The sequence below is a fragment of the Phaethon aethereus genome (assembly GCF_964289735.1).
Source record: "Phaethon aethereus genome assembly, chromosome: 29".
In the NCBI taxonomy this organism is placed as follows: Eukaryota; Metazoa; Chordata; class Aves; order Phaethontiformes; family Phaethontidae; genus Phaethon; species Phaethon aethereus.
In genome coordinates this window covers 1,542,795-1,567,416 of record NC_138605.1, presented here as the reverse complement: position 1 = coordinate 1,567,416, position 24,622 = coordinate 1,542,795, and the positions used below count along the sequence as shown (strand labels likewise).

The 24,622-nt window shown below is 61.7% G+C and overlaps 1 protein-coding gene across 1 annotated transcript; it reads right to left on the bottom strand.

Annotated features, from left to right (window-relative positions):
• Positions 1-1,772: 1,772 nt before the first annotated feature.
• On the bottom strand, positions 1,773-17,578 carry VDR (vitamin D receptor; the record flags this gene model as incomplete). The annotated part of the gene is made up of 7 exons (XM_082011804.1): positions 17,419-17,578; positions 11,899-12,029; positions 4,785-5,040; positions 3,851-4,057; positions 3,180-3,331; positions 2,186-2,302; positions 1,773-2,032 (listed from the first exon to the last, which is right to left on the bottom strand). Exons 1-7 carry the CDS (start codon positions 17,562-17,564, stop codon positions 1,773-1,775), a joined length of 1,269 nt encoding a protein of 422 aa, XP_081867930.1. The 5' UTR covers positions 17,565-17,578.
• Between the last annotated feature and the right edge of the window lie 7,044 nt (positions 17,579-24,622).

The window sequence follows — 24,622 nt, the reverse complement described above, 5'->3', positions numbered from 1 at the left end:
CCCTGCGCACGCGCGGCCCCGCCGCCACGGTACCGCGCATGCTCAGCGCCGCGTTCCCGACGCTTCCGTACGGCGCGCACGCAAGCGCCTCCCGCTCGCCGGCCCGTGTTCAGTCTGCGCATGCGCCAGCCCCACCCAACCCCTCCTCGCCGCACTGCGCATGCGTTGGCACCGCCCAGCCCCCGCCCATCCGCCCTGCGCTTGCGCCAGCCGCGCCCGGATTTCCATGACTCCTCCCCGCAGCTTCGCCAGCCCCGCCCAATCCGCACCCTTCTGCCCTGCGCATGCGCCTTCGCCCTTGTCCCCGCCCGTCCGCTGCGCGCATGCACCAACTCACCCCTCCCAACACACGCCCTAGCGCTATTACGCATGCGCCAGCTGGCGCGCCCGACCCCGCCCCGCCGCGAGTGCGCATGCGGGGCTCTAGGGGCGGAGCCAAGGCGGGGCTGGCTGGAAGGAGCGCCCCCGTCCGGGCGAGCCGGAGAACACAGGGGCAGAGAGACGGACGGACGGACGGACACGCGGGGCGGGGGGGCCCACGGCCACACCGCCACTCATGGGCACAGACACGTCCGTGGGCACACGGACGGCCCGGCCCACACGGACACCTCCGCCAGCCCCCCCCAGGACAGCCATAGGCGGTCCTGCACAGCCCCCGCAGGGACAGACAGACGGCCACGCAGCCCCCCAAAAAGCAGCCCAGGCGCCATTCCCAAGCACGAGTTTATTCGCAAGGAGCAGCCCCCAGCAGCGACCTGGGTCCCCTCCCAGACCCTGTGCACGGCCCAGGGGGGGCCACGACGGCTCTTCCTGGGGGCCCCAGGAGCCTCCCTGCTCCCAACACCCCCACCCCGGGGCGCTGCTCCACCGGCACCGAGGGGGGACGGCGGCACTGAGCAGCCTCCGACGCCCGGGTCGAGCGCTGGCATGGGACGCCGCAAGGTGCCGAAGACAAAGCGGGACCCCAATCGTTACCGTGACGCCGTCACGGGCTGCGGGGGGGGGGCTGTGGGAATCGTGCCCAAGAGCCGCAGGGAAGGGGTTCAGCTCTGGAGGAGCGGAGAGGCACCCTGAGATACCCCTGCTCCCCCAAAGCCAGGCAGTAGTGTTGGGAATGCACATGACAGCTCCGGCAGCGGTTTCCTTTGAGGGCTGAGGACAAATTCCCGGTCTCCGGGCTGCCATAGATACCTTTGGCTTCACCCCAGTCTCCTGGCAGCTCGCGGGACTGGTTTTAGTGGGTCACGCACATGGGGAACACAGCCCATGGTGTTTTTTGACCGGAATTCAGGGGGTACTATTCAATTGGCATCTCCCTTTTGGAAATGGGGAGGGGGGAAGCGCTGCAGCGTTCCGGAGGGGAGCAGAGGACGGCACCGACGGCTCAGCAATGCCATGAGTTCATCTCCCCACACAAAAACACCCCAGTGTTTCTCCTTCCACGATTTTTCAGGTCAAGAAAGAAGGGATTGGAGGCAGCCCAGCCTCAAAATATCCATGAAGGGATAAGTCAGCTCTCACAGACGGCAGGGAATTGGAAAAGCTGCTCACAGAGGCGGGGGAAACCACAGGGATCTGGGTCTGTCACTGCACCGCAGTGAGCAAACGTCGGCCGCCGTGGATGAGAAGACAAAGCAGGAGCTCCAGTAGTGTGAAACCAAACGGTCTATGTACAAAACTCCCGTCCGGGGTCATATCCCTCCGCTTGCCACCTCGGGAAAGCCAGGCTGGCTTATCCCTTTACTGGTGGGTGCTCAACGTCGCGGCCGGAGTCAGGATATCTCGTTGCCGAAGACCTCGAGCACCAGCGGCGTGAGCTGCATGCTGTGCTCGGGCTGGAAGGAGAGGCAGCGGTACTGCTTGGAGTGCTCCTCGTTCAGGCTCCGTAGGTCGGCCAGCTTCTGGATCATCTTGGCATAGAGCAGGCGGCTGCCGGGAGGAGGGTGCCTGCAGCGGATGTAGGTCTGGAGGATCTCCGAGAGGTGATCCTGGAGGGATTCCACCAGCGAGGTGTCCTGCACGCCTGGGCGATCTAGGAAACACCATGGATGCGGGGTGATTCTCTTCCCTTTTCCCAACCGGCCGCAATGGAGAGGCAGGGAAAGGTGACATTTTTGGGGATGAGCGCCTTAGCGCAGCCAAAATCCGGCAGGTTAGTGACCGTGGGAGATGAGCGTCCTCCTACCTGGGGACAGGATGCAGATGGCCATGAGGAGCACGTGCTCTTCTTCGTGAAGGTTCAGCTTCTTCAGGCCAACCTGGAATTTCACGAGCGGCTCGAGCAGGTCCATGCTGTGGCCAGCTGGGAAGAGAAAGGACCTTTAGCACAGCCTGCTCTGCAGCAAGATCTCCCGGAGCCGAGGGATGAGCGTGGAGCTCGGCAGCTCCTCCTTCAGCGCAGCAGAGAGCCGGGACAACGGAAAACGGCTTTTGATACAGCTTAAAACACGTTGGTTTTTAATTGTACTTTTCTCCCCGGTAGTTTCTCTAAAGCAGGAGATTATGGAGTAGATTTTGCTTTGGAAATCTAGAAAGACAATGAACCTACAGACATTTTGCCTCCTTAGCATCACTTCCACACCGCACTGTGTCCTGCACAAGCGTCACAAACCCCACCTCGCGTGCCCAGAGCCCTCTCCCAAGCAGATCTCTTTCCTCTCTTCAGCGGGTGCCAGCTGCCCCGTGCCCGGTCCCAACACGCTGCTCGCTCTCCCTGGTTCCCCGGGGATCTCGCCGAGGGATCTCTGCATCCCCAGGTTACTCTACAGCTCTTCCAAGCGCCGGGTGAGACTTAAGGTCCGTATACATCATCTTCACGCCTTCTTCTCTGTGCTAGTCCCCAAATCTTAAAAGTGAGGGAGATCTAGGGCAGGATTCAGCACTTTTCCCAGCAGATGGGCTTCCTGGCTGCCGAGCAGCGGGGAGGCACGGCGGCTTTCCAGCCCTCACGGCAGCTCGGAGCAAACTCAACTCAGCTCAAACTCAGGGCAGCAGGGCTGGAGACAGCTCTGAGCCGCAGCCACGCTCCGGCTTTGCCTCTTTTCAGCAGTTAACAGCTCTTCCCTGCCAACGCATCCCTGCTTCCAGACTACTCGGTGCGGGGTTTTTGCATCTGACTTTAAGGCTGGGATGACGTTTCTTAGCGGGCAACAAGCAGGAGAGCGCCCAGCAGCTTTTACCTTGGGTGACGTCGCTGATCCTGTACTTGAAGTCAGTGCTGCCGCAGGTCCACGTCATGTCCTCGAGGGTGAAGGATTGGTTCGAGCGCAGCATGATCACCTCAATGGCGCTGGATTTCAGCAGGGCAATCTGGTCCTCTGCCGCCAGGTCCCTGGGCGGGGGGGAAGAGGGTGACGTGAGACCTGTCCGGTGAGCCAAGGAACAGCTCACGCCGTCCGTGCACCAGGTTCTCCATCAGTAACCCGGTCCCTTTGCTGGAGGCACCCCAGCTTCTCCCTCACCTCAGCTGTCTACGTGATTAAGCAGCAGGTATTTCTGCAGCTACATTTATTGGGTGGCAGCACCCAGCACCACAGGCAGCAGCCTGGGGTTAAACTGGACCTGAGGTCCTTCACGAACCAGGATGGGGACCACTCAGATGGTCTCAAGCATCTTAGGAGCGTAGGCATTTTGCTGACAGTCTGGGTGAATCAGGGTAAAGATAGGAGAGGAGTAACCCCAGGAAGGAGGACGGACGGAAAACATGAAAGTAGGAACAGACCTGGGAAGGGAACAGAGCCTGAGGGACAGCCATGAGGATAAAGCAGAGAAGGGCGATCTGGCTGCGAAGGGTAGGATGGGATTCCTGAGAATGGAAAACCGCCGTCGAATCTGGGAGCAAACGTCTCACCTGAATCCCGGGATCATTTTGGCAAAGCCGATCACCTTCTGGATGCTGTAGCTGACCAGGTCGGCCAAGTGCGGAAGCATGGAGAGGTGGGAGAAGTCGATGTTCATGGAGGAGCTCTCGTCGTTCTCCTCGGAGAGGACCAGGTTCGAAAACATCTGTGGCTCCACAGACTCTGGAGAGAGAGAGGGAGGGAGGCTCAGAGGGTACCTGGGTTGTGGGCACGACATTCCGGGTGAAGGGAACGATGCCAGGCCGCAGCAGGAATGCCATCCATCCCGCCAGGAGGGCTTTGCGTTGTGTTTAGACAGCGGGGCATGAGGATCGGGGCTGGGAACGCAGTCGTTCGCTGGCTGCCAACAGCATCAAGATTTGTGCACCAGGGAGTTTAACTCCTCTTCTGTGCTGTGATCAAGCCTAACCGCAGCCAGAGCGGCAACGACGCAGCCCAGCGTTCACGTTCGCGCTCCTCTTGGCCATCCTGGAGGGCTCAGACACCCAGAGGGCCATGATCCAGCCAAAGGCTTAATGCTTTTTGCTCACAAAAAGCCTTTAAAACACTCCCAGGAGGATCTTACAGTTAAATAAGCTCCACAGAAGAGGTAAAACGAGGGTCTAAGTGGCCAGGCTTAGGTAAAACCGCATCAGTGCTACCCCTGTGGCCCGTGGAGAGGCGAGCGTGGTACCTGGAAATGTGCCGAAGGCGTCGGAGCCAAAAAGGTCGGTGGAGTCCTCCGACGACAAGTCCTGGGTGAGGATGGAGGAAGACCTCGCTGCGCCTCTGTTGCTGGGGTTGCTTCTCACAGGAGGCTGGAAGAGAGAGCAGGACATGAGGAACGGGGCTGGGAGAGCAGTTTGGTGGCGGTTGTTCACCTGCTGCCCACAGCATCCAGGTTTTTGCAGTAGGATTTTTGACTCCTCTCCAATGAGGAGTCACGGGATGAAACGGGTTTGGTGCCTCTGGGAAGGAGCTGCGTGGGAATCGGGGCTGGCGTGCCCCAGACGTACCCGAAACTTGGTGAAGTCGGCGTAGGTGGGGTCGTAGGTTTTGCGATGAGCCTCGAGGAGGATGTCAATGACTTTCTGCTGCTCCTCCGAGAGCTTGGGCTTCAGGCTCTCCTTGAGCGCTTCCTCCTCCTTGCGCTTCAGTATCATCTCGCGCTTCCTCTGAACCTCCTCGTCCGTCAGGATGACTGCAAGGACAGGGAGAGCGTTGGGAACGGGGACTGAAGCAACGCTGGGCCACTGCAGCCGGCATCCCCATCCCCTTGGTAACCAATTACTAAAGCCACATCAACCCCATCCTGCTCCCGTCCTCGACTGCCGGGTCATGGCTTCCCGCTACGAGACCAGCGCAGTTTATAGCCCGTTTGGGTGCTTTTAGGCGAGGACTGGGTGCAATAAGGTCATATCGGCACCGCCGCACGTCTGCTCCCGACGACGGAGGGAACCTGACGCGGCATCGCTCAGCCTCCGCGTCCGGCTACCGCGCTGCAGCAGCGACAGCCTCGGCGTCAGGCAGCGCTTCTGCAGCCCCACAAGTATTTTTAAGCTAAAGGGACGTATAAACGTACTCCTCCTTCCAGGACTGGGTATTTGTGACCTGCGTTATGGGTGACAGCCCTCAGCGGCGGCCGAGGGTCGGACTCAAAGGCGATATGCAAAGGCTTCTCCCATTTAGTTGGGGAAGGGGAGCACCCACAGGCAATTTGGGCTCAAATCTTGCCTTTATAAAACGGGCTTAAAGACCTGAGTAGCCTCACAGGGTTGAAAGAAAAGCAAAGCAACAGGAAGCTGCAGCCATCTCTTGGGGTAGCAACCCCGCATCCCGCGACAGTCACACATTCGCCCAAAGCGCTCCTTAATCCGCATCCACTGGTCCTAAAAATAGCAATGCCCGTTCCTCAGGATGTTGTCAGCCCTTTAACCAGCCATTAAAAAACCCAAACCGCCCCAGTATGTTATCTGATGACAGGCGGCTTTCCGCCCGCCCTTGGGTTGCGGAGGAGACTTGACGCTGGGTGGGTCGAGGTGGAATTTGGGACGAGAGGTCGGCGAAGGGCTCGAGGCAAGGAGCTGTTTGCAGTCCTCGGTCCCTCCTGCCACCTTTTTAGCCGACGGCATTTTTCCAATACGTTTTCGAACTTGCACAATCTCAGAGGGGACTTGAAGATCGCGGAGGCGCGGGAACGACCGGCTCAGGCCGAAAGGTCGCTCCGGCCATCGGCGCGTCACGGGCAGCTCTGCCGGGGACGGCGCGACCGAGTTTACCATCTCCCATCCTGGTTGTTATTGCGAAAGCGTCAGCTCCGTCTGGGCGCTGCACGCCAGAAGGGAAACTGTTCCTGCAGGGAACAGGGAAACTGCAGCATCTGTGGGGAAGGAGCCCCACGGGGCTGGGAACGAGGATGGAGCAAGGAGCCGAGTGCTCGGGCTGGGGCCACGGTGGTCAAAGTCTCCGCCGGCACCATCCGTCCTGAGCACTGGGGCTTCAGGAGGGATTATTGCAGATGTTTACACCAAGCAAATCTCAGACCCGGCAAGCGGGTTGATCCGAAATTAGGAAGCATCCGCAGAGCGAACTGAGAAGAAAAGGATGCTTCTGTGTTGGGGCAAGACCGCGAGGGAAAGCTCCTTGGGATTTTGCCCCCACCTTTAGGAAATCCACCCCTCAAATAAATACGGCGGCATTTCTCGCACCGGTAGGAGCTGGAAAGCAAAAGCCCTTCCCAAAGCATCGCTTCGGCGGGGGAACGGGCGCTGGCGAGGCTTGTGCTCGCCGGCACGATCCCTTCAGGCAGCCAGATTTCCCCGTGGAGGGTCCATGCGCAGAAGCCCCCAGTTTCCCCGCACGCCCCAGCGCTGCCGGCTGCACCGAGCTGTGAATCCGCCGCGCTGGCAGAGACCAGCCCCGGCCCCAAGCCCAGCAGGTCCTGGGTTTGGTGTTTAATGCTCTGGTGGGGCTTGCAGGAGCCCACCGGAGACTCAAACCCAAAAGGAAGCGCCACGGGCAAAGCAAAGGGTGTTTTAAAAAAAAAAATAAATCAGCTAGAGGAAAATTGCTGCTCCCTTCCAGCTTGGCCGGTGTCGCAAAGGCCAGCGCCGTGACCGGTACCCGTGCAAGCCACGACGCAGCCCAGCATCAGCGCTGCGTATCGAGAACACCCTCGGCGTTCCTGGCAAAGCGGTTCCCGGTGATGCCGGGGAGCGGCGAACCCCAAGCGCACCTTGCCGGAGGAGCGGCTTTTCAGAAGGAGCCGGGGGTGACGCGGACCAGGGATGTCAGCGCGGTGACTTTTATAAAGTGCCGGGAAAAAGGCTCCGACCCGCATCTGTACACCCCCCGAAGGGCGGATGCTGCCCGCCGTCGCGGGACCGGGAAGCGGCTCAACGCCGGCGCTTCCCGCTCGAGATCCCGGCTCACCTCCCAGCTCCGATCCCTTTCCAAACACCGAGCCGGAGACACCCAGCCGCAGACTCCCGGCACGGCCGGCGACGCGGCTGACCCGAAATCCGCGCGGAGGCCGGGGTAACGTCTGCCCGTCGCCTCCGGGCGGACGCTGGCTCTCTTGGCGAGACGCCACGAGGGCGGCAGGGAAAGCCGCGGCCGACACCGCGGGTAGCACGTGAGGATACGGCCGGCGGGGTGCGGGTACAACCCTGCGCCCCCGGCCAAAACCGGCGGCTTGGAAGCGCCGGAGGCCGGCGTGAAGGCGGACGCGCTCCGTCAGGCGGGGAAAGAGCGGCCGAAGGCAAAGCAAACCTGGAGTTTAGGAAAGACGCGGCGCGCGACGTGTTCACCGGATGGGACTTCGAGCGTTTCACTAGCGGGTGCTTCCGCCTGCCCCGGGTTTTATTTGATTTGATTTGATTTGATTCCCCGGTATTTATTGAGACGGGGAATCATCCCCTGCGCGGCCCCGCGGGGCGTCGTGACCCCGCTTAACCGCCAAAGATTAACCCCGCTTAACCAGGATTGCTCTGTTCCAGTTCCCCCCCAAATACCTGGGATGCAGCCTTTAAAGCCGGGGAGCGGAGCCTAATTCATCCCTGCTGCTTCCCCCCAAAACCGCACCTGACCACCCCGAGATGCCTTCGCCGGCGCAAGACGAAGCGTTTCCAAAGGCGGCCGAACCCCGCCGGCGTCGTCGGCAGCGCAGCCAGCGGGGACGGGGTGGGACAAGGAATGGCCGGGAGAGGAAAAACACCCAAATTGCACAACAGGAACACAAACAGGCGGCGGCGGGAGTGGGGCAAACGGGGTGCTGTGCCGGCCGGCCGGGCGCCTCAGGTCTCCGGCAGCTCCCGGGCTTGCAGGGAAACCGGAGAGGAGAGAAGCTCGCGGCGACGGCGATGGAAATCACGGATCCCAGACCCGTGCCGGAGCAAATGGGAGCAGCAACAGCAGCTCCGGGGCCCCCGACGCTACCGCTCTGCCCCCAGCGAGGGGGTCGCGTCCCTCTGACGCGGCCGAGACGCGGCTAAGCGAAGCGATGCTCGCACAGGTTTCAGAGGGAGCTTTCCCGACGCTCAGCCTCCACCGGAGACGGAAGACGCCGGACGTTTGTGGCGTGTGCTTCAAGCCGGCGGGGAGTGGAGACGCTTCCCGGCCAGCCCGCAAGCACCGGCCGCCGCCAAGTGACGTTTTCCCGGGACGGCCACGGCTCTTCCCTTCCTCTCCCGGCCAGCCTCCGGCGTCGGCACGGCTCCCAGAGCCCGGCGGCAGCTCCCGGGCCGGGGAATAACACATTCCACGTTGGGAGCGGCAGGGGCTTTTTTCCCCGCTTTGAGCATCCCCACCTATTCGGGGAAGCGGAGGAGAGCTGGAAAGACCACCCCGCTCCTCGCTCACCCTCATCCTAAACAACCGTAACCCTGCCCTCGCGCTGCCCGCTCCCCCGCGTGTCTCCGCTCCTCTCCTGACCGGCTCGGGAAATTCCCCTCTCTCCACAAAACCCCCTTCCAGTTTCTGCTCCTCTCCCTGGCTCTGAGACAACGTTTGGGGGGTTTTTTCCCCCTCCCCTTTAGGGGTTTTCAGCACCGAGACCATAAATCGAGCCTCATGGTGAGGGTGCCGAGCATCCGCCGCTCACGACTACGACCGGCTCCCAGCAAGGCTTTCCCTTGGAAAAGGGGAGAGCAGATCCATGGGTTGCTGACCCCAGGCAAGCTATGGACCGGGGAGGGGGATTCGCCGCAACCGCCTTCACCGGAGCCCGAGGACCCCGCTGCGGAGGGACAAACCGCCCCGGGAGGCGGCTGGGGACCCTGCCGAGGAGGTTCACCCATTCCCAGCCGACCGGCACCGCAACAAGCACGAAAAAAAAAAAGTCCCCAGCAGCAAATAAGGTGGCGGAGAGAGAATAAATTCAACGCCACGAGACCGAGCCCTGGGGGAGCCTGCGGGTCCTGCCGGCCGCTCCATTTGGTGATGCGTAATTCACCTTCCCGCTGAGAGAAACACCTTTAGACCGCGCGGGACGGGCGACCCGTCGCCCATCGCCGCGTGCGAACGCTGGAGAGCCGTTAAAGGTCGGGGAAGAAGGGGCAGAGACGCTACGAGAGGTGAATCAGCCGAAGGTTACAGGCGGCCGCGGAGCCGGGGTGCCTCTAACGCCCCGTCCTCTGGCCATCCCGAGGGATGGATGTCCCTTCCCGAGCTCCAGCCAGGCGGCAAAAGGCAATTTTTTCCAGCATTTTGCCACCCAAACCAGTGTCAAAGCAGGCGGGAGAGTCCAGCCGTGAACCCTTCGCTCTGCTTCATCACGCTAAGCATCATCCTAGGAAAAACCTGCGGCAAGCGGCCGGGGCTGCCGAGGGGTCCCGGGGCTGCCGAGGGGTCCCGGGGCAGCCGAGGGGTCCCGGGGCTGCCGAGGGGTCCCGGGGCTGCCGAGGGGTCCCGGGGCTGCCGAGGGGTCCCGGGGCAGCCGAGGGGTCCCGGGGCTGCCGAGGGGTCCCGGGGCTGCCGAGGGGTCCCGGGGCTGCCGAGGGGTCCCGGGGCAGCCGAGGGGTCCCGGCTGCCGAGGGGTCCCGGGGCAGCCGAGGGGTCCCGGGGCAGCCGAGGGGTCCCGGGGCAGCCGAGGGGTCCCGGGGCAGCCGAGGGGTCCCGGGGCAGCCGAGGGGTCCCGGGGCTGGGGACCTGCCCGCCTCGGCGCCATCCGAAGGGAAACGGCTCCCGAGAGCTTGCCCTGCGCTTTGCCCCGCGCAGATGAGAGGGGAAGAAAACCACAACTATTTGCTAACGCTGGCCGCGGGCGGCTCGGGGCGAAGCCCGGCGTCGCGGCGGGGCTGTAAACCCTGCTCCGGCCTCACGGCCGCAACCGCAGCTGCCCTCCAGCTTCCACCCCCTCCCCTCCCTTGTCCCTCCTCAGGGGATGGCGGCCTCGCCGGCACCGTCCCCAGATCCCCGGGGAGTGCCCGCGGCTCCCGGCTTTTGCTCCGTACGAGTTCCACCGCAGGCGATCCCTTCCTTGCCGCGCCTCCCCGACGAGCACCGGCTCCTCTAGCCCATCACCGCAGCGTCGGGTCCCTGCGCCGGGGAAGGGCCCCCTCAGCGCGGCTGCGCTGCCGCAGGTCTCGGTCCTGCGTGGTTTGGGCTGGAGGTGAGGTCTAAAGTCCGCTGCACGCTCCGGGGACGGAGGAGGGTCTGCCTGCGCCAAAGCCCGAATTAACACAGGCGCGAGGTCTGCCCTCTTCCTCCTCCTCTTCATCCCCGTCTCACGCTCTCATTCCTGCTTCCGACGCGGATCCCGTCGGCAGCAGGGTCGAGCTGGCCCAGCCTCGCCGGTGACAGCCCTCATCGCCTTCGACGACATCCCGGGGGAGACGCAAACCCCCCTCAAGAGCATCGAGACCCCCGATTCCACCTAAAAATAACCTCAGCACACCTCGCTCCCCTTCATTCGACCAGCAGCAAAGTCCACGGCGAGGCTATTTTTAGTCTCCTTAGGTCAGGCTTCGTTAATCCGGTAACGGTTCGCTAACGAGGTCGCTCACAGGTTAACCCCTGCCGGGAGCACGCGCGTCCCCGGGACCCGGCCCCAGTCGCCGCCGTGGAATTTTCCAGCCCTTCCCGGGTAATTCAGCGGCGCGAATTACCTCCTTGGCACACGTGGTGTATTATCGGCTCTTTTTCTCTCTCTTTACGGCCGCCGGTTTAAAAAGAGAAGCTCCAGAGATCTTCCCATCCTCAGAGACCTGCTCGACCTTTGGGACGCTTGGAAATTTAGGCGTTTTTTCCCCGCACGCACCCCCAAGTTCTGATTTTCCGGAGGACCCCGGTGCTTTGGTGGCACCCCCCCACGTCGGGCGCCGTTTGCTCTCCGCGCGCCACGTGAGGAAACCAACGCCGCTTCCGTTTTCCAAATTTTCAGGCCCGTCAATCATTCGACGCGGCGTCCTGTCGGCAACGTCTCCTGGCAGAAGGCCGTTATTTTGGCTCGAACGCCGCAAGACCCGCCTTCCCCCGACGGCGCAGGACGTGGGAAGCACGCGTACGGGGGAGGAAGCGCGTCAAACAGATTTTTATTTTTAAAAGCTGCTTGATCTATAAATATAGTTGAAGAAAAATAAATATTCGGACAACCCCGGTGTGTCCGCAGGGAGTTAAAACCTGCTTCACTTCCCTCCGTGTTTGCTTAAGTCTCTGCCGCGCACGTGGCTGGAGGGACAGACCCACGTGGCAGGAATAAGGGCCCCCCCCCGAAAAAGCCCGCGAGGTACGGCAAGCCAGCGCCGCGCTCGCGGGAATTACTGTCGCGGCGAGGAGCACGCGAAGAGGCGTCGGGAGGAGGTTCCGTCAGCGTAACCGGGAATTAATCAGAAATAACGAAGCTGACGCCCCCCCCCCCCAAGAGCCGGCAAAGGCGATTTGGCTCTAAAAAGCACCGCAGGAGGAGCCGCCGTCGTTAAACGAGCTCATCTCCATCGTTACCCGCCGCGTCCCCCGCCCGCCGCGTCCTCTCCGGGTCCCCCGCCTTCCGCGCCGCGCGTTAACGGAGGGGGCAAAGGAGACGGCAGCGCGAAGCCGGGATGCGTGTCCGCGTACTCACACTCTTTCATCATGCCGATGGCCACGCAGCGCTTCAGCCGGCACGCCTGGCAGTGCCGCCGGTTGTCCTTGGTGATCTTGCAGTCCCCGTTGAACGGGCACGCGAACGTCGCTTTCCTCTTCATGCTTCTCCTGGAGAGGGATGGGAGACAAAAAAACACAACACAGAGAGAGAGAGAACACCGTCTTGGGTCAAATCAACGCCGTTTTGGCTGTGCCAGAGGCTGCTCCGAGCGCCGGGAGGAGACGCAAGCACGAATGCAGCTCTCCGGACAGCGAGCTGCCGGCGGGAGATGGCGAAGACGACGCCGGGGACGCCTCAGCCCGCGGCGCGGCCCCGCGGGCGGCTGGCGAAGGCTGAACCGCGGCGGCCGTACCTGGCCGGCTGCGTCGGCGCGTTCGGGCTTAGAGGCCTGGGCATCGCGGAAAAGGCCAACGCCTTACGAGGACGCAGCGCGGGGGTTCAGCCGCGGGTTGAGTGGCGTTCCGGTTTTGGGCAGGTATTTTGGAGGCCAAAGGAAGGGTTGTAGAGAAACCCCCACCAGCAGCAAACGGAACCAGAGCGGAGGCCGGCACGTGGCCGTGTTATTAAACATTTACCAGCCTTTAAAGCCTGGCTTTGCTAGAATAACTGGCTGGAGCGCATGTTTGCGCGCGCAGGGGAAAGAAATCTCGCTGCGGGACACGAGAGAAAGGACGCTTAACATCATAACGCTCCCTTCCGCCAAAAACCACCCCGTGCCACGTTAATCCACTGCCGCAGCCGGGACCGTCGATCTTCCGAGTACAAAGGGGCCGAAGCCGGAGCTCCCAGCGAAAACTCGCCCTTCCGCGGGGCCGTCCTTCGCGATACCCGCTAACGACACGCTACCGGCATCGCCGAGCCGGGCCGAAGGCAGACGAGACGCCGCGTCTTGGCTTTTGGAGGAAGGCACTCAACGATCCGCCATCCGTAAGCCAAGCTTATCTCTGGGTTACTTGGAGGAAGTCACTCAATGATCCGCCATCCATAAGCCAAGCCTATCTCTGGGTCACTTGGAGGACGTCACTCAACGATCCGCCATCCGTAAGCCAAGCTTATCTCTGGGTCACTTGGAGGACGTCACTCAACGATCCGCCATCCGTAAGCCAAGCTTATCTCTGGGTCCGCGGGTATTTCTCACGGTACCCTTCGTTTTAAAGGAAGGGGCGGCTTTGGACGCAGGTGAGCCGAGCCCAGGGAGCCTCCAGGCTGGAAAATCCAAGTCCAAAGTCCAGCAGAGCCGCGATGCCAGTCGGGTACGCCAGCGAGAAATCCCTCGCCGAGTTCGTGCTGTAATTTCGGCGCCCGGCCCACGCCGACGGGGTATAAATACCAAACAGGTTCTCGGGCTGCGGACCCGAGCGGCGCACGGCGTGCGATCAACGGCTGTTTTAGAAAGGGAGGCGTAAACGAAGAGGCTTTACTCTCCCTTCGCCTCGGAGAGGAATAAATGCATTTAGGGACGTTAATCCAGGAGAGGGGGGTGGCAGAGCCCCCCAGAACCTGCCTCACACTAAGAAATTCCTGGTTTTCCAGCCGCTGGCGCTCGGTCCGTGGCTTTTCTCTCGGCTTTCCCCTTCCACCAAGACCAGCAGGACCTTCGCTCTCCCGGGAACGGGGACAAACGCCGCTAAGCTCAGGGGTAAATCAGGATTTGGAACCCAACGCCCCAAAATCTGCCGGTTTTGAGCTCATCTCTTCCCCCGGAGCCTCGGGCAAGGCTGGGGAACGCGCAAAGAAGCCGGAGGGACGCGGGGCCCGCGGGAAAGCTGGCCTGGGCGCGAGGGCGAGCCAGCTTTATAGGTTTGGCATGAAAATCGCCATTTATCTGAAGGCAGCACGGCTAATAGCCGCCTCGCCGGCCCAAGGCACCAAGTCGCGCCGGAGCGGCCGTCCGACCCACGCCGGGCGCTCACGCCGTCTGGCTGGGGCGTGTTTTTGCAAAGCTCCCGAACTCGCCGCTTCGAGCGTGGTTCAAGAGCCACGTCCGGGGCGGGCTGCCGAACGTCAGGAATAACCAGGTCCCTCCCCGCGCAAACCCGGCCCGCCGGGCCAACGCGGCCGGCGTAACCCGCCCGGACGCGGCGGCGCGAAGCCCAGGCTGCGGCGCAACCGAGGGGGAACGGCCGTCGCTCGGGGGTGCTTGCGGGGTGCATGTTGGCTTCATGTCGCCGGCGCTCCGGTCGCGGCGAGGACCGCGACTCGCCCGCCTCCAGCTCCGCGAGCCGGGGAACCCGGTCGCCAGCCGCCGGCGCCGGTAGCAGTTGAGCCAGTTTTCGGTAGACGTACGCCCGAGGGTCCTGCCAGCCCACCGAGGAGAAGGGGAACCCCGGCACCTCCGTGAAATGGCTTTTAGGTTATCAGAAACGTGAAGTGACAATAAAAATTAAAAAAAAACCCCAGGTGGGGAATAGGAGCCCAACAGCCCCCGCTGGAGCGGGTGGAAGCCCGGCCCAGCCCTCGCTGCGCGCAGCCTCTCCCCTTTACCCGACTGATCTTCGAAATAACTCTTTCTGGGGTTTTATTAGCAAAATGGGCTTTGGATGCACGCAACTCTGGCGTTCACGGAGCCCGTCAAACACCGGTTCCCGAAAGCTGCCCTGCTCCTACCCGGCGCGTCCTCTCCGTCGCCCGCCGCGTGGCTGATAGACGAGGAGTCGCCTCGCGCCGCGGCGGCGGCGGCACCGCGCCGCGCAGCCCGCACAAGCCGTTGGGGGTAGGGTAATCCCCCGTTTCTCCCCCGTCGACCATCGAAGTCCCCCGGTACCGCCACAGCCGAGTCGACGCCGGGAGCAGAGCCGCGGCGCGCCGGCACCCGCTTCGCAGCCGTTAGCATTTTCTCCCCTAAATCCTGCCAGCTCCATGCCCATCCCAGGAACCCTCCAGACGACTGCACCTTGCCCTGAAATACCTCGGGAGACCCCTGGGGAAGCAGGGAAAAGGGGACGGGTTTATTTTTCAAGTTTCCCGTAGAACGCGGCAAAGCGCTGGGGACGGGAGCGGGAGACGCCGTCGTGCGGACGGGATGGGTGGGGACCTGGTGGCTTTTGGAATACCCCGGATTTCCAAGCAGCTCTGCTATTAACGCCCGGCGTCATCGCAGCCGGGGAACACTGGGACTGCGGGAGAAACCAGACGGACGCTCCAGCCACGTCGGAGCAGGAGAAATCGCTTGGGCTCAACCGCTCCGAGCGCTCCCGAGCAAACAGCAGATCCCGATAAAAACCTCCTGTTGCCGTTGGCGTCCTCAGCTAACAGCGGACTTCGAAGCCACCGGCCAAAGGTTGCCTCACGCCCGTTTGCGCTGCAGGTTACGTGCCCGTCTGAGCACCCGGGGGTGCCCGTAAGTTCCCAACGCCCTTTATAGGGTCATTAAACCCCGGACCCGCCGGGGGTCTTCACGCTGGGGAACGGCGTGGCGCAGGTACGTCCCCAGGGTGGGCTGCAGCCCCCGCAGCGCGCCGAGGCTCCGGGCTGCGTTTTGCAGCGTCCCCAGGCTACGGGGCCGCGGGCGGACGGGAACCGGTCTCAGTCCGGGGGACAGAAGAGACTTAAGTCGCGTCTGAGCGCACTCAGAAACAGCTGAGAGACCCTCCCAGGGTTTTCTGGCTGCGGTTGGATACTCGCAGCCACTCACCCTCTTTCAGCCAAGGCTGCGAGTCCGACCCCGCAGGTAAGTGTCATCAGCCACCAGAAATACCGGCGCAGAGATTTTTTCCAAAGACCCGCTTTGGGGAAAAAAAAAATTTGCAGGGGGGGGACTACGAGCTGAACGTTGAAAAACCAGCAAGTGCAGACAAGCAGAGCCTGTTATAAAGCTCAGGGGGCTTGTTCTGGGTGAGTTTTGGGGGTCCGGGCTCCTCCACAGCAGCGCTGCTATATTTTACTGCAGAAAGCGCTTGGATTCCCGTGGCAGCAAGCGTTAATTCGGTGAGTGATCGAAAATTGCTGGCAAACGAGCCTGTTTAAGCAAAAAGAGAACACACCAAGCCCTAGCGCGGGGAGAGCACGCCTGCAAAGCGAGATTAAAAACGGTAGTAAAAGCCTTAAATTGAGAATAAAGGCTTTATATGGGGCATGAAGCTTTTCAGGTCGTTAGGATGTCTGTCGAGAAACCCTGGCACGGTTGTACGTCTCGCGCGATTACGACGCTGTGACAGCAGCGTTGGGGAACGCGAGGCTCACGACGTTAGCCCGAGAGCCACCCCGCACCCAGGAAGGGGTCCTCAAACGGCGCCGGCCGTTGCGGAGGTCACAAGCCAAACCCTTGCCTCTGCGGCCACGGCGGGGACGGGGAAGGTCAGGGACGCCAGCCCGGCGCGTGGAGGAGAGCACCCGAGGGACGAGTTACTCATTGAGCAGCAGTGATTGAAGGAAAATGTCGTTGCTCAGGTTGGCCGGGCTCCGAAGCCGCCCCGTTTGAACACGGACCGCGAGACCGCGGTATGCGGAAACCCCTCTCTAAGCCCCGAAATTCCCGCAAGAGGAGGAGTTCGGACTTTGCTGTCGAAGTTCAAGCTCTGGCTGCTGTAACAGCCCCGCTCACGGCGTAGCGCCGCGCGCTCCGCTGTCCGCAATCCCGCGGCCGCCGGGGCCGCCACCTCGTTACGGCGCAAAATCCTTGAGCGAGGCTTTTCCCGGCCGATCCCACGCTGGTCGTTATCCCGCTTCGTTTCGCCAGCACTCGGTCGCTCCCTCACTCCGGTGCGAGCGATCCGAAGTCCCGCGTGAACGGGTCCGGCGGCGTCGGCGCGGGAGCGTCGCTTCGACAGGCGCTAACAAATATCCACCGATCTTCAGCTCTCCGGACTCGGAGACCCCGGCAGCTTCCAGAGGTGTTTCCGCCTCGCTAAGGACCGGCTTGAGACCACCTAAGACCCCACCCGACAGCGGAAAAAAGCCTCAAAACAGCTGCCTACGCAGCCCACGGCTACTTTAAACCCTCCCCGAGCCAGCGTCGCGAGGGGAAGGCTGCCTGATTTCGGCAAGAGCGCGGTGCCCGCTCCGGCAGGCGGGCAGAGGATCGCGAGCGTCTCCGTACGCGAGCGCGCAGAGCTTCGGGGCGGACGTCGGAGGCAGCTTGCTTCAAAGAAAAGAAGTTCGCGGCCGTCGTGCCGGTTTAGCTTGCAAAGACCGCCGGCTTCAGGCGCATCCTCCCCGGTGCCACCCGTAGCGGGCTCCCGCGCTCCCGCCTATAGAGCACGCGGGGGTCTGCGGGGCTCCCAGACGGAAAACCTCTGGCTAAGGGGAAAACGAGCCATTTGCCAGCCGCAGGGTGCCACAGCCAGCCGCGAGGAGGGGAAGAGTTTGGGATCTCTCCGTTGCCAAGATCTGGCGGCCGCCTGCAACGCGGGCAGAGGTTTGGCAAGGGCTCCGGCTTGGTAGGGATGCCGACGGCTGGGAGAGCGGCCGGGCAGCACCCCGAGGGTCAGATCGCCTGCTCCTCAAGGCTTGCTGGCTACGGAGGAGGATTCCTCCTCCCCACAGACCCTCACTCACCTGAAGAAGCCCTTGCAGCCTTCGCAGGTCATGGCGTTGAAGTGAAAGCCGGTGGCTCTGTCCCCACAGACTCCACAGATACGGGGCACGTTCCTGTCGAACTCGGCCGGCTCGGGAAGCGATGTGCTAGCAGCCATGGTCTCCATGCCTGGGAGAGCAGAAAAAGCCAGGTATTTGTTTTGTAAAGCTGCCCCAGCTTTACGAAAACCAAACTAGACGCGAACAAAAGATTCTTCCTCGGCTTCAACGCGATTCGTCGAGAGAAACTTCTATGTTCCCCTTCGGCTCCGTGCACTTAGACCACCAAAACACAGGTTCTAGCTCGTTTTTCGTATACGTACACATTTGCTCATCTACTCAGGAAAACTGGGATTGATCCCCCTTCCATACCCCCGGCCTTAAACACCCCGCAGAACACGCTCACCATGCTGTGCTTCAGCGCGAGAACTCCTATAGCCCACCCCAAACCCAGATCGGGGGTTTTATTCCCCGCCTCCTCACTCCTTCGCGTTTATTTTCCGAAAGCCTTGAAGGGACCAGAATTCACCCAGATCGATGCTGCAAAACCACCGGGAAAGAGGTCACGGCGCCCGTCCGCCGGCGCAGAATTTCCCTCGCGCGCAGGCAGGAAGCGGCACCGGCAGACTCACGCCGGCTCCCGTAAGCGAGAAAAATCCCAAACGCGAGTCAAGCGAACGCCGTTTAAAAAAAAATCCTCAGCAGGGACGTAAACAAGGGGAGGGAGGAAATAGTGCTCCTACCACAGATTCCTAAACCGGACCTTTTAAGAGACTTTCCCCGGAAAACGGAGCTTTTAAGAGACTTTTCCCGGCTCACGGCACCCGCCGGTAGAAGCCTGTTTGCTGCTAGAAAGACGGAGGATTTAAAAGAACTGGGAAAATAAAGGGTAGAAGTTTTCGTGGTGCCGAATCGTGGTAACGACCGCACCATCCCGCAGATCGGCAGGACGAGCCGTGGGTGTAGCTCAGCTTATCCCGCGCGTTGCCGGCGGCTCCCGTGCCTCAGTGTCCCCATACGCGGGGCAGAGCTACCCCTTCTGCTCGTCTCGGGACGAGACATTTTAAGTCGATTCAAAAGTTTCAAACAACGTTTTTTTTGTCGTTTTAAGCACGGCTAGACGTTTTCTCAAGAGGGATTGCAGTTTGCTGCTGCCGAGCCGCGTCCACTCGGCTTTTGAAAGGCTTTTATCCGGTGCCGGGATTGTCCTGTGTAAAATACTCTTTATCGGTCACTCGGTAACTCCGGACGGTGAGTCCGGAGCAAAAGTGAGTTCAGAAAAAAGCTAGAGGACCACCCTAGAATTTAAGTCTCACCGCAAATCTACCAGGCTGCTGTTGCCTGATCCCAGTAAAGCCTGGATTCCTCCTGATCCCCCGCCACGGGAAAGCGGCTCTGCGGAGCTCGCGCACAGAGCCGGCCGGCGATGTGCCGGGACGCCCGGGGATGCAGAGCTCCTAAAGCCGCTCCAGGAGCTCGGAGTTTTCTCCTCTCTCGGTTTCACCTGCACCTCACCTCAACAGTCCTCGCAGCGTTAGGCGGGAGTCCTAGCTGTCCGTGCCGCTCGGTGAAAGCTCCCAGGAAAAGACGGGCACAACCGCGCGGCGAGAGCGTCCTGGCTCACCTGCCTCCGGGACACACGCCGCGCTCTGCTGGTGCGTCTGCCGGGAGCTCTGGGGCTGGGACACGGAGCCACCTGCGCTTGGAGACAGACAGACAGACAGACGGGACACGGTCAGAGACGGCTCCAAACCTCCCGAGGTCGATGAGCCGAAGGAGAGCTAAGGCAGCCGGAGGAACGCGGCGGCGAACGCGGCGGCAAGGGCACGGGAAGGAAAGGCGAGGGCGAGAGGCGCTCGGCTCGTTCCCTTAACCTCGGTCGCGTTTTCCTATAAATTTAAACCTCAGGGCAGCCTGCCCGGCGCGCAGCGGCGCGGGGCCCGCCGGCTCGCGTAGGACGGCGCAACGCGGCTGCTCTAAACCCGGCTCCTCGTTCGGCAGAGCCGACGGGACGACCGCGGCGCCGAGTACGTGGAGGGTTTTGGGGTTTTTTTTTCCCCTTCTCACATCGTTTTCTTCTTTCAGCGGCTCTGCTGGCGGAGGGGAAGCGCCGCGCTGGCACCCGGGTGACACGGCGTCGGGACGCGGCGTCGGGACGCAGTTTTATTAAGGTGCTTCGCCGTCCTTGAGCTTCTCCTCGACGCCTGGCTAACCCGTAGTAGCCACGGCGTGACGGGTGGGCTTGTCCCCGTGGGTCACCCCGTGGCTCAACGCAAGCTCACAGCCCGAAACGACGGCGGTGCCGCAGCGAGGGGAGCCGCGGCCGCCAACCACGTCCCACGGCCGGGCAGCTTACGCAACCCGGCTCTGGCCGGAGGGTTTATTTTACGGCAGGACGGGTCAACCTAGGAGGGGTCTCCCCCACCCTCATCGTGCCCCTCGCTTTTTTCAGCCCTCAATTAAGAAAAGCAAGAGGCCATTTGGTCACTGATGCTCGTTAGAAAAGAAGCCGTCTGTGCCAGATGCAACTCCCGCGGGGATGATGGCACTGCTTCAACCCACCGTCTCCGACTTCTTGGCAAACGTTACTCAGCCCCGTAATGGAAGTGACGTCGGTGCAGCGGCGTGGAGCACGCACGGGAGTTTCCCTCCACCCCCACGAAAGGTCAGATTCGATGAACGAGCGACGTTTAGCCTCCACCTCACGGAAGAGCCAAAACAACGAGCGTTGGAAGCGCCGACCTCTTTTGAGCAGACGCCACAAAGGTCAAACCAGTCGGTTACGGCAAAGCCGCGGCAAGCCGGTTGTCGCCCCAGCGAAGCGCCGGGGTTGTCTCCGAGCAGCCACGCTCCGCTGCATCCGAGGTTCCCCATCGCTTCCTTCCTACGGCACCGAATCCCTGCGTCGGTCAGGAAACTTCAGCCTCCAGATGATCCTTTTCTCGGGTTTGGATGGAGCCGTCAACGGCAGCAGAGCTCGAACAGCCAGAAGACGCCGGCAGGGAAGGCTGCGCAACCGGAATTCCCAGCCGGAGCCCTTCACGGGGACGCCGCCGGACGACGGAGCGGCACGGAAGCCGCCGCGGTCAAGATTTAAAGACATGGGAAAAAGCTCACCCGCAGGAGACGCCGAGGGAAGAACGGCACGAATCGGCCGGCTGAGCGCTGCGGCCGAAACCTGCTCCGCTCCAGCGGCTGCCGGTGGGGCCAGGGGCGCGACAGACCCCTCCTCGGACCCGGGAAGCCGGGAGGACGCGGCAAGGCTGGCCGCTGGTGCCAGGGAGACCCAACCCGGGGCGGTGCCGTGCCCCCCGCTCCGTCCTCCGTACGCCCCTGTGGCACGGTGCGACCGGAAGAGTCGTTAACCCCGGGCGGGAAACGGCGCCAGCCCCGGCTGGCTAACCGGAGCCCTGCCGACGCGGAGCGGGGCGGGCGGCAGCTTCCCGAAGCGGGCGGCTGATGGGGAAGCGCGGAGGGAGCCGCGCGCAAGCGGCGCGCAGCCGGGAAGCAAAAACACACCCGTTGGAAGCAAAACAAGGGCACGGAGGGGGAAGCAGCCTCTGGAGGGGTTCGCCATTCCCCAAACGTGACCCATCCCCTTGAAAATTAGCATAACAGGCGCAGAAACCGCAGCCCGGGGTCCGGCCGAGCGCTGGGACCTCCGGCGTGGGGGTGCCGGAGGGGCACCTGTGCTACCGGGTGAGAAGTGAGAGCACGGAACTCTACTTGCCCATACAGAGAAATGGGCACAGCGTCCGCTCCTCTCCCTCCTTTACGCTGAGGCCAAAGGAGGATGCTTCGCGGTTGTGTCTCTGTTGCCGAGTACCCTCCATGACCGCTCAGAAGCCGGTAGGAAGTGTTTTGAAGTGTTTTCTCACGCTCTATTGCTTTCCTTTTTCTCTCGCCAACTTGCACAACTCGCAGCTCCTCAGGACTTGGCAGAAGGGCAAAGGCTCGGGAGGACGATTGCTCCAGCCCAAAGCCTGAGTCACCCACACCCAGCGCCTGCACAGCACCAGGCTTCCCTCCCAGCACCAAACCGCCTTCTCCCTTCCCGGCGGCCACGGCCGGAGCTGGGAATAACGCAGGAGCTAAGGCAAAACCGGGAACCGGCGCCGGAGGCCGACAGGAGACGGGTTGGGGGGGCTACTGCTCAGCCCCCGGCTGGGCTCCCGGCGCCACGCGCGTTCCCGACGTGCAAAGCCAGGAATACGCTGGGCAGCCACGCCAAAAATGTAAGAAATACCTAGAAGCAAGACCTGGATGCAAAGTTTGTGTTCGGCCAACTCTTCCCCGGGAGGGTCAGGCTTCGCTGAAACTGGGGGAGAAACCAAGTTAAGGAACGTTCCCAGAAAACGAGAGTGACAGGTCATTAAAGAGGCTTCGAAGTCGCTGGTGTTTTGAGCGTACCGTCGTTAAATAAAATAAACTGTTATAATACTGCAAAAGTACTTGTCACGTTCTCAGTATCTTTGTTGCTCCGTCAAACCGCGTTTTTTGGTTAATTGATTCGCCAAGCAAAACAAAAAAAAAAAAACCCCAAAAAACCCCACTTTACCCACACGGCCTGAAAGGAAGAGGCTGGTCGCTGGGGTCTCACCCCGGCACCGCTCTGACTCGCTACCGAAGGCTCCGCGGAGTCTTGGAGAGACCCGTTCATTGCCGGGGAGGTTGTGCGACGTTCCTGGCTCGCGCTCAGCCGACACCACCACCGGCGTGTCGAAACAAGGCGCCGCTCTCCGGAGCCTCTGGCAACGCGCTCGCCTTTTAAGAAGCTTTTCCCGGTACAAATCAGCCTATTCATAACGTCTAGCCGCCGCACGCGAGCAACCCCTTTCTCTCTTAAAAAAAAAAAAGACAATTAAAGAACTGCCTTTTGTAGCTGCAGGGAGCTACAAAATTTAGCTGCTCTCCGTGAGATTTATTAGGCAGCGGATCGGCAGCCTCCCAGGAAAATGAAGCGCTGCTCCCGCACGAGCCCAGCGCCAGCCGATGGGACCGGGGAAGCTCCTGGCGCAGCCACGGCTGGATCCTTGCTTCCATTTCTAGGTTGGGAAAAAAAAAACCCACTTTTTTTTTTTTTTGCAAGACCCAGAGCGGCTGCAAGCTCCTGGGAGCTGGGCGAGGAGATAACAAGCCTGGTAGTGTCATGAGACCGGCAGCTATTTATTACCTGATGCAAGTCAGCTCATGCCACCCCTTCCTCCGTTAATTTGATTAGCAGTTGAACCCTCCTGGAGCACTGAGGCACTGGGAAGAGGGTCCGGCTGCGCCACGGCCGAAGGAGCTACGAATATTAGTTTCAAGAAGGTCAGAGACTTCAAAAAAAAAAAAAAAAAATCAATCCTTTAGGGAACAGGATGCTAATCTCATTCTTTGTGAGGAACGGGGCACTCGTGGGCTCCCCGAAGGCGCTGCGACGTGGCAGCGGGCAAGCCCAGGGACGCGCCGAGCTCCGCGACGGCCACCGGTGCTCCCCAGTAACGCAGTTCGGAGCCACCGGCCGAGCAGCAGCAGTAAAAAAAATAAAATATAAGTGTTAATCGAGCAAGAGCGGGTCTAGCTCTCAGCTGGGCGGGGGTCCCGCCAGCCCCCCGGGCTGCGCTGCGACCCCGTACCTCCAGCATCCCAGGGCGTCGTTGCCATCGCATCCGGAACCTGGGAGGAGGGGGGATGTCCCCAAGCGCCCGGATTTGGGTTTCCAGGGTCACCACCACAGCGGCGTTACCCTTCCCGACTCTTGGGCGAAGGGTGGTCGCCCTCCGGAGGCGTCGGGGCGGCACCGGGAGAGCCTGCGGGCAAACGGGAGCCGCGGAGCGCGCTGCGGGCAGGGCTGCGGAGCGCGTCCTCCCGCACCCCAGGGCGCGGCGACGCGTCCTCCGACGCAGGTCGAAGGATGGCGGACCTGCCGCGAGAGAGGAGCCGGAGTCCAGGCACAAATCGCACCAGCCCCGGGTGGGAAGCGCGGGAGAAGCCCGTCCAACCGCCCGGGAAAGGGGCGAGGGAGCCCGTGTGCAGCCATGGCACCGCCGTCATAGCAGCCGGATTGCTTTAAGACGGGATTTTTCCGTGAGCAACGTGTCCTTTCCCGAGCTCTTCTTCAACGGTTAAATGAAATGACTTTTCTCGCAGCCAGAACTTCGGCACGGGCTGGCAGAGCTTCCCTTTCCGCATCTTTATCGCGGCTCCTCAGCGCAAGCCCGTACCTCCCGACGCCGTCTGCGGGAAGTCGGAGAGGGGCTGTCGGGCACCAGCCCTCCTCCCCAGCCGGCGAGCCTCCCCCGGCACGCGTCCTCTCCGCACCGACCCGACGCAAGAGCCCGCAGACACGGAGCCAAGTGCCGAGACAGTCTGCCAGCCGGGATGAGCCAGTCTGGCACACCCACCCGGAGCAGAGGCCATCGGCCACCGATACGAGCAATAAGAGAGAGGTTGCAGCATCGCGGCAGCGCCCGCAGACCCCCCAGCCCTGCCCCGAGGGGCAAACGCAGAAGAGGCGGCGAGAGTTTCGGCGAAGGACCCGCGAGCGCCGCGGCGCGGGAACCGGGAAGCAACGTGCGGCGGGAAGGGCGGAGCGTCCTCCGGCGTTGAGTCACGGGCTGCCGTGCGTTCCGTCAGACTTTTGGGCTTCCCGAGAAGTCTTTTCGCAGAGACCTCCTGATCCAGCCTCTTCCTCCTCGGTCGAGGTTACACCAGCTCCTTACGCCCGTCACCGCTAACCGGGAACACGCGAGGTCCCAAATCCCAAACACCACACGGAGTAAAGGAGCCGCCGCATTTTTAACATTTCGCATCCGCAACACGGATTCGTTTAGAGGTTCGGGGCCCAAAAACGTTTTTAGGGTAAAACTACTCAAAAGGAGCTTGGAGAGGGCAGCAGTTCCAGCATCGCTCCGGTGGACTTGGATTTCAAAGAAAGCGTCGAGCGATGATTGACACCCTGCCATCAGGCAAAGCGGCCCCAAAAGCATCACACACTTATTTAAGGGTAGATATATATCAGCTACAGCAATAGGAATTGTTGTTTTCTGGGACAAAGAGCCAAAACTACTCAATCAGACCAAAAAAAACCATTCCTGCAGACTGGCCGGTCCCAACCCCACTGCCTCCTCCAGTTTGAGCTGGTACGGGAACACCGGGGACTCTCGTCCCATTGCAGGTCTTTTCCAGCACAAACTGGGGAACA